The 10,000-nt window shown below is 44.5% G+C and overlaps 1 protein-coding gene across 1 annotated transcript in view; it reads right to left on the reverse strand.

Annotated features, from left to right (window-relative positions):
- The window catches only part of LOC123505874 (protein gustavus-like), a 118,473-nt gene that overhangs the window by 23,155 nt on the left and 85,318 nt on the right, over positions 1 to 10,000 (reverse strand). The window contains 2 exon segments of the mRNA XM_045257685.1: positions 4,158 to 4,563; positions 6,648 to 6,864. Coding sequence (XP_045113620.1) covers positions 4,158 to 4,563; positions 6,648 to 6,864 — 623 coding nt within the window.

Consider the following 10,000-nt stretch of genomic DNA (forward strand, 5'->3'; position numbering starts at 1 on the left):
ACATGAGGCGTGCCACCACCAATACATAATGTCTAGGCTACACATCAGGAGATATTATTATCATTATCTTGATTTTATGACACACAAATGGTGTGTTGTTAGGGAATCCACTAATCCTATTCTGGTCAGTGGTGTCCCCAGCATACCAGGGAACAGAGTGCAAGGCAGCCCTGGCCAGTGTGCCCTCCACACAGTGACACAGGGCCAGGCCACAGGCTAAGTATTTGTCACCAGCCAGCCAGCAAGCCAGGGCTTACCTTCAACTGTTCCTCTCCTTATTAACTGTGCCTAACAAGAAGATATTTCATCAGTGACTGTTTACAATAGGTGACTGTCGCACCGTGTCTCACCAGCAGCATGACAAAGAACCATGAGGCCACAGCTGCACTGCTGCTGACTGTTTCAATCATCTCTAGCGACAGCACCGAGCACCAAGCAGGACCAATACATCATTCTTGCTGAGCACTGATAGTGGTACATGCACTACAGTACTAACACACTGCTTGCCTCTAAATCAGTTGTTGTGTGACAAGTATCCTTCACTGGGAATCACTCAGCTGGTTTCACACTCCTTGCATTCTCCTCTCATTATTTTTCCCCTACTTTTCATTAATTTGGTACAGTAGGTACATGTGTTAATCCAGAGCAGGACAAACACAGATACTTCTAATGGCTGCAAGGATTGAGCCAAATGCCTTGACATGGAACCATTTGGTGTCTTAGCAGGATCAATGGTGGGTCACAGTCAGTCAGCCTTAGTCAGCACCTGCACTCTCCGCTGGGCACACAGGCACACAGGGATACAATGCAGCACAAGATGATAATTGTCTCAACCTGGCTAGGGATTTTGTAACTCTTTTCTTGCAGTCAACACATGTACAAACAGACTATAGATCACTCCTATCTCAAGCTATCTGTTTCTCTCTGATGCCTCAACTCCCCTAGCCTCAAGAAAGAGGCCATGGCAGAACACCCTCCACCTCTCCCTGTCCAAACACTCCCCTCTTGTTTGTTGAAGCACCTGCCACCCACTAACACCTCTCTCACCGGTACACTCCTTCAACCAATCCCTCCATCTGTCAAGCAGCCCTCCTCTACTATTAACACCTTCACTTCACTTACATACACTTACTTAACCCCTTCAGTACCATGACGTGTTTCCATATTCCGTCTGCTTACTATTTGGTGATTTTATACAACTTCAGAAACTTTTGTGGAGGATCAAAATTGTGAAGACTGTGGCCTTTCATCTTCTGACCTGCACTGACCCTTCCTAATGTGACTAAAATGGTCTAATCATCCACAAATCTCAAGGTAAAAATGTGTTTCCAATATCGAAAGGGTTAACAAACTCTTCACTCTTAATCTTCTCAATATCATCCAAGTGTGTTTCCTTCCACTCATTCTATCATTCCACACCACAATTCACACTCACTCCTCACTCCTCTCACTCTTAGATCCTGTCACTCCACTTGTCCCTTCTCAGATGACTCCATTCCACCACACACTCCTGGTGGTTACTGCAGCCCCTTCCATGACCAGGGTCCTCATCTGCACGTGTCTAAATACAAACAGGGTCACGTTTGTACCTTTCATGTTCCATTTCACTACTCCTCTCTCTCTCTCTCTCTCTCTCTCTCTCTCTCTCTCTCTCTCTCTCTCTCTCTCTCTCACTGTGCTGCTCCATTTGTCATCTCATAATGCTCACCTAACTCTCTTCCTAGACACCTTAAATCATTTCCTCCATTCTCTCTCCACTCCTGTCACCACCTCACGTCTTCCTACACTGACACACTCACTCTCTAAAGCAGGGGTGTCAAACTCATTTATCCCAAGGGGCCAGATTTCACCTTCACATTCAATGTGCGGGCCAGATAATCACGTATGACCATAATAATAATAATAATAATAATAATAATAATAATAATAATAATAATAACAATAATAATAATAATAATAATAATAATAGGTAATTATATAATAATAATAATAATAATAATAATAATAATTAGGTAATTATATAATAATAATAATAATAATAATAATAATAATAATAATAATAATATATTCTACCTTCACTCTTTGCACACGTAACCAAAAGATAAACCAGTAAAGAAAAGGAAGCATCATTTACCTTAGTTCCTGGTGGTGCATGGCCGCACATAGTAGTGTGGCGGGCATGCGGCCACACGCGTGTTTGACACCCCTGCTCTAAAGCATCCTAAATTCACACATCTCCACTTCTCTCCTCTCAAACACCACTACCTTACTTTACCCAACATTCATCTTCAGTGTGTGCCTCCCTCACTCCTGGAAAGACCCACCACTCTCTGCCAACAAGACAGTGCCATTTACAAACACACATGCCACTCATTACATCCCGTCCCAATCAGTTTCTTTCAGTCTTACACAAACATTACTTACTTTAGCTTTCATCTTCCTCATAGACATGCACAAAATGATCAAACAGCCACAAAGATAGTACACGTCACTGTCTCACTCCTGTTGCAACTGAGAAACCATCCCCTGCCTCTCCCTCCACCTCAACACAAGCTTATCTCAGAGTCAATGGATGCAAGTCTTGTGAGTGGAGTGGAGTGGAAGTCATCTGTTCTTGACATAGGTGAGCAGGTTCTTTTATCACAAATATGTATATTTTTTCTTATATGAGAAGTAAGACAGTGATGCCACATTAACCTCTTTAGTACTGGGATGCATTTTTACCTTGACTTTGGTTATGATTAGATGATTTTATTGACATTAAAAAGGGTCTATGGTCTATGGAAAATTAATGGCCAGAGTCTTCACTATTTTAATCCCCACAAAAGTAACTCAAGCTGTAGAAAATCACCAAATAGTAAGCAGAATGAATATGAAAACATGTCATGTATTGAAGGGGTTAAGCATAGGATCTGTGTACTGTGCCAGGTCGACAGTGTTGCAAAGATCAGTGAGACAAGGTAGAATCTGTGCACTGTGCTAGGCTGACAGTGTTGCAAAGATCAGTGAGACAAGGGCCAAAGACATGACGTGTGTTGAGTTCTCTGTGCTGTTTCTTCCACTGATGGTACAGAGTCCTTATCAAACAATCACTGAGGTGCAGAATGTAGAATCATTGTTAAACTGTTAAGCTATCACCAGAATCATAAAATCTCTTCTTGAAAACCCTAAAAACTTCCTCAAGAGTATGTTGGAAATATTTTAAAGGCCAAAATGTGTGAGTATGCTGGCCAAGGTGTTACATGTATGGATTGCTTCAGGATCACAGCCAAAAGCATATCCTCACACCTCATGTCACACCTCACACCTCTGCCTCCATACCACAGCACTGATCCACACACCACACTGCATGATATTCCATGACGCTCACTTGTGCTGCGTGGAATGAAATACTAACACCTGATGCCTCGGAATGGAAGAGTTGAGGGTCGTGTTCTGCTGGCACACATAAAGCCAAAAGGAGGAAGCAGACAGTTGCAGTCATTAAAGTGAGAAAGATATGTGAAGATGATGCTCTCCTTTAAGGAACAAAGTTGTGAAGGAATGTTTCAATGAGTGGGTGAGTGTAAACAAAACATGTCTGACCCTCCTCTCTTCACACCAACTTGTTGGCCTGCCTACCTGCCATACACCATTAAGGATTTTTGTGGGAAACCTGCTATTAAGAGAGAGAGAGAGAGAGAGAGAGAGAGAGAGAGAGAGAGAGAGAGAGAGAGAGAGAGAGAGAGAGAGAGAGAGAGAGAGAGAGAGAGAGAGAGAGAGAGAGAGAATATGGCATGAGGTGCATTATTTGAAATATGTATATGAAAACACAAGAAGCTGAAGGTCAGTGTGTATTATAAATGTTTTCTCTTTTTTCCATCACAGCCGCCAATCAGCCACACTCAACACTCAAAGTTTTGAGAAACACTGACACAAAAAAGTGTGCCCAGGAATCCAGTTCAATATAACACACCACACCACACCACACCACACAACACAACATTGGTGAATAATTCTGAACAAGAGAGCAGAGTTTGTTGGAAGCAGACATTCTTCTGAGTGACAGACACACAGCACTGCTACAAGTGTTCCCCCAGCCAGCGTGTGGACAGTGGGCGCCACAGGCACAGTACTGTGGTCACCCTCAGGACACACAAGAGGAGGAGAGGACTCACCTGTAACTTTTTGCCCCATACTCATCCGGTTACGTCGGGGTCCTCGGGAGCTGTGGCGCTGGTTGGGGTGGTGGTGGTGGTGGTGGTGGTGGTGGTGGTGATTGTGGTGGTGGGCAACAGCTGCAGCAGCAGCTGCAGCAGCAGCAGAGGACCGGGTGGAGTAGGGTGGAGGTATGTCGTGGTTGTTGTGGTGGTGATGGTGGTGGTCGTGGGGGAGGTGAGCGTGGCTACGACCGGTGGTGGTAGCGTTGTTGGTGGCAAGGTTGTTGGCTGCTGCGGCGGTGTCGTGCTGCTGTTGCTGGTTGGTATCTAGGGCTGGGCCACCACTCTGGTCTGCCTTAGGACTGGCGTTGTTGGTGGTGGTGGTGCTCTGGGTGGTTATGCCCACACTGGCCCCCTTCCCACCCTGTGTGACCAAGGAACAACTTCAGTACACACACACATCAATGCAGCACACACTGCAACACTGCTGTGCCTGCCACACACTACACATGGTGACAATATGGTACACAAACACTGCATTTCCTAAACTCTCTCTGTGAAAAGAACATGAAAGAAGGATCTCTTTACATTCCAGTCCCTGTATGCTCCAGTCCTCTCACTCTCCTCTCACCACCAAGCTGTCCTCAATGTGTGACAAGGAGAGGTGAGAGGAGCATGCAGGGAGGGCATTCATAAATATTAATCATAAGTGTACACAAACAAACAGCTCCTGCTAGTCAATGGTCTATATAGCAAATAAATTTTCAAAGGAAGGTTGACACTGCCTCAAGTAAGAAAGTAAACTCGCCAGTCACATTGACTATTCAATACACACTGCTGAAGGCAATGCACTGAAACACAATGAACAATATAATGCATGACAATTATGAAGGTGAGACATGCAGTTCATAACGTCCATGAACACTGAACCGTCTCCAGACAGGGCCTGCACCTGCCATCCATCCCCCCCCTCAGCCTAATAGGGGAGTGTTGCTTTGTCAGGTGACTTGAAAGGCAGCTATTTGAAGCATTCATCATGAGTGGGATGGCTCATCATGTGACAGGGACCAGTGTGGGGCTCAGTCAAGACAATTACTGGTTAAACACAAACAAAACATATTTCCAGAAATTTGCAAATGTAAACTCATTTCTCCAGTCTGTAGATCATGAAATTTGTATATGAAAATCAGCAAACTTGAAGGAGGCACAGCATCAATGCTGTATTTCACTGCATTAACAGCAGTCACTGGTAGAAGGAAGTTGTTAGAGTGAGCTGAGCACGAGCTGTGTGTTCTCGTGAACCACAAGTCCAGTGCCTCTCCTTGTCTGGTGAGCACCAAGCTGCAAGTGTTTTGTGGCCGCTGTCATCCACACCACTGTCATTACAACACCACACGTGTCCCTCAACCACACCGCTAACAACACTTCATTACAAGGAAGTATTAGTGGGTGGTTCCATTTTAGCCACATGAGGCCTGATAGGTAGGTTAGGTTAGGTGAGGTGAGGTGAGGTGAGGTGAGGTGAGGTGAGGTGAGGTGAGGTGAGGTGAAGTGAAGTGAAGTGAAGTGAAGTGAGGTGAGGTGAGGTGAAGTGAAGTGAGGTGAGGTGAGGTGAGGTGAGGTGAGGGGGGTGTGCCTGCCTTGGTGCAGCAGAGTGAACCTGCTGTAATGTCAGTCACTAGAGTGGATATTGTAAGATGTAGTGCAGTGTGTACCTCTAGGCATTGTGGTTCAGTGTACACCAGTCTTCTCTTTCCTTAAGCCAGGTCACACTTAAGGAAATACTATGGAAGCATATCCTTGCATAGCCTTGTGTTGGCTACTCTCTTAGGGACAATGTGAGTCTGACTCCATCTGTACACAGAGTGACCCAGGGTAACACAATACAGCCGTTTCACATCTACAAGTGTTCTCAAACTTTCACTCACTTCTCCTTTCACTTTTATTTCTGAAGAGCAGCAGTCTGCACCTCAATGTTCTCGCTCCATCCAACACGTGGTGTGTGGTCAAGACTCAGTGACGATGAAACAAGAGATGTTTCACCCCAAGCACAAAACATGACATGGGGAACAATACACTTAGGTGACCACTCACCACTGACCACACCTGCACTCGCTTATCTACAACTGACTTTACTTCTCAGTCTTGATGGCAGCCCACCTTCCTCTCTCTCTATGAAGACTAGTGCAAATTCCTATTCTTATTTCTTCAAGTCTTGATAGCCTCACCCAAGGGCCACAACATTACTGCAATTGTACAAACTATTCTAAAATAAGTTCTCCAAGATCTGTAATACTACACCCAATAGCAAGACATCCTGAACATGAAGTTTTCCAACAATGAACACACTTCTATGATGAAGCTGTAGCCACAGCAACAGTCACACATGACAAGGGAACAAGGGAATGTCAGCTTTGAACATACAGGAGTACAGCGAGACACAATGGACAGCACCGGCCAGTGTGGCAGTGTGTCAGTGTGTCCTGACAAGCAGCATCAGGTGGTCACCTTTGGCTTGGTGTTGTGGTGGTGGGTGTGCAGCGGCCTGCTGTGGTGCCTGCGGGGCCGGCCTGCTGCGGCAGCTGAGGCTGAGGACTGCTGGGTGGCGTACCGAGGGGACCTCCTCACTGCTAGGGTAGCTCCTCCTGCTGCTGCCGCTGCTGCCGCTGCTGCTGCTGCTGCTGGGCCCCCTCCACCTCCACTCCCACACCGTTTACCACCGTACCTGCAACACAACCTTCACTTAGATCCCACACCAGCCACTTACATGAGAGTGAAACACACACACACACACACACACACACACACACACACACACACACACGGTAGCTCAGTGGTTAGAGCGCTGGCTTCACAAGCCAGAGAACCGGGGTTCGATTCCCCGGCCGGGTGGAGATATTTGGGTGTGTCTCCTTTCACGTGTAGCCCCTGTTCACCTAGCAGTGAGTAGGTACGGGATGTAAATCGAGGAGTTGTGACCTTGTCCTGGTGTGTGGTGTGTGCCTGGTCTCAGGCCTATCCGAAGATCGGAAATAATGAGCTCTGAGCTCGTTCCATAGGGTAAAGTCTGGCTGTCTCGTCAGAGACTACAGCAGATCAAACAAATTACACACACACGAGGAGCCTTCTGCTTTGCTGTCCTGTCTCTACCACTGGTAGTTAGTAGATAGTCTCCACAAACAGCCTAGTAAGGACCTAAGAGTCTGTTGCTGTTTGTCTTCCTTTGTATTCCTTTGTATACACACACACACACACACACACACACACACACACACACACACACACACACACACACACACACACGGTTTGTTTAGGAGAGAAGGCAATACACGAAGCAATCTCTCCTGACACAAAAAACAATGGTGTTAATACTAAGGGAAGGCAAAGGAGACCCTTATAAGCTTAATGGGGCTCAGTAAGATCTGTTGATTGGCTCACCAGGCTGGCAGCCACCACTGCTCACCCCTCAACTTACTCTAAAACACTTTGCATTCTTTTTTATGTAAGAGTGGAAAGCTGGCCAAGGGCTACATAAAATGAATAAAAAAGGCTCACTAAGTTGCCAGTCCCCTTGCAGGTCCAAGTGTCACCCAAAGAAAAAAATAAAATAAAACAAAACTAATAATAAAAATAAATTAATAAATAAAAAAAATAATAATAATTAATTAAATCAAATAAAAAAAGGGATAAATGTCTTCTTATAAGGACGGCTTTCAAAGCTCACAGAGACAATTAGTCATCCTCATAATAATTTCCCCATTAACGGTGCAGTCCTTGGTCTGCAGTGTCCACTCAGCAAACACTCTTAAAGCAACCACTGACTCCCACCACAGCCCGTTACAAGTGGCTCAAGTAACGCCCTTTCAGCAGTGTGGTGTTCCCGGGGCAGCTGAGACTCTACCACTTGCCAGGCTTTGTAAGACCACCACCACCACCACCACCACCACCACCACCACAGCACACACCACTGAGGGCAACACACAAGACACAACAGTACAGACAGCAGCAGCTTCCCACACCCATGACTGATGTACTGAGTGTTCTGTGTGTTACCATGTGTGTAGCGCTGCATCCTCCTGCAACACACACACACACACACACACACACACACACACAATGACCTATGGTGAGTGTTGTGCATTGCATTCCCTGGCCAGCACCAACACAGTAACACACCATACCTTGCTATGTGACATTCCTAGTGTGACTCGTCAAATACACCTCAATGCCAGCTCACCAATGAATGAGCACACACACACACACACACACACACACACACACACACACACACACACACACACACACACACATTTATACAGGAAGTAGTAGGTAGTTCATATTTTCCAACAGAAACAACATTTTTTTATGTAAGGGAAAAAAAGGAAATAAATCAAATCAAATAGATAAATAAATAAAGGCCCACCTAATTGCCAGCCCCTTGCAGGTCAAAGGCTCAGCTGAGAGAAAGGGAAAAATATCTCAAACCTCCTCTTAAAAGAAGTCAAGTCATAGGAAGGTGGAGACACAGAAGCAGGCAGGGAGTTCCAGAGCTTACCAGAGATGCTTGAAATGAACAACTATAAAGAGGAATGGTAGAAAACATGGAACATCAATGGAGAGAAACCACTGAACAGAACCAATCAGAACTAATCAAAATAAAGCTTCCTTCACGAGATAACACTGCTGGACTGGAAGTGAAGTGGCTGACGTGAAGGAGTGGAATGGTAGAAAATATGGTACATCAACAGAGACACCACTGAACAGAACCAGAACTAATCAAAATAACAAAAGCTTCCTTCACACAGACAACACTGCTGGACTGGAAGTGAAGTGGTGACGTGGAGAAGGAGTGGAATGGTTGAAAACATGTACATCAATGGAGAGAAACCACTGAACAGAACCAGAAAACATGTACATCAACGGAGAAAAAGCAATGAACAGAACCAGAACTAATCAAAATAAAGCTTCCTTCATGACACAACATTGCTGGATTAAAAATGAAGTGACTGAAGTGAAGGAGTTCAAAGGCTCATATTCTCCAACACTACTGCCCTTCACCTCCACTATTTCAAAAGGCTTTATTTAAATTTACACAAGTTTTTTTTAAGGATGTTTTTACAGTTCTAGAGGCAGATTGACAAGATTTCTGGTTTATTACCTGGAGAAACACTCTTTTCAAGGGCTCCAGTTGAAGTAATAAGGGTTTTTAAGGGTGTTTTTACAGTTCTAAAGGCAGAGTGACAAGATTTCTGGTTTATTAACTGGAGAAACACTCTTTTCAAAGGCTCTAGTTGAAGTAATAAGGGTTTTAAAGGTGTTTTTATGGTTCTAAAGGCAGAGTGACAAAATTTCTGCATTACGAACTGGAGAAACACTCTTGAAAACCTCGCTATTCATCTGTGCCCTTGGAAAATAGTCATAGTGAGAGAGAAGAGCATTTTTTACTTGAGTTTTTATGGTTCTAGAGGCAGACTGACAAGATTTCTACATTATCAACTGGACAAACACTCTTGAAAACCCAGCTATTCATCTGTGGCCTTGGAAAATAGTCATAATGAGAGAGAAGAGCGTTTCTGATATGGACCCCGGCACATTGATGAAGCAAAGTAAAGGTTTAGAAAAGATTACACATTTCTCTAAAAAAAGACGTTGAAGGATGAAAAAAAAAAAAAAAAAAAATAAATAAATAAATAAATAAATAAAACGATGATGATAGAGAGAGAGAGAGAGAGAGAGAGAGAGAGAGAGAGAGAGAGAGAGAGAGAGAGAGAGAGAGAGAGAGAGAGAGAGAGAGAGAACGAAAATGGCAGGCAAGGACGAGGAAAGCAATGATATGAAGATAACGAAGAAAAAGAAGAAGA

Source organism: Portunus trituberculatus, chromosome 18 (genome assembly GCF_017591435.1).
Source record: "Portunus trituberculatus isolate SZX2019 chromosome 18, ASM1759143v1, whole genome shotgun sequence".
In the NCBI taxonomy this organism is placed as follows: Eukaryota; Metazoa; Arthropoda; class Malacostraca; order Decapoda; family Portunidae; genus Portunus; species Portunus trituberculatus.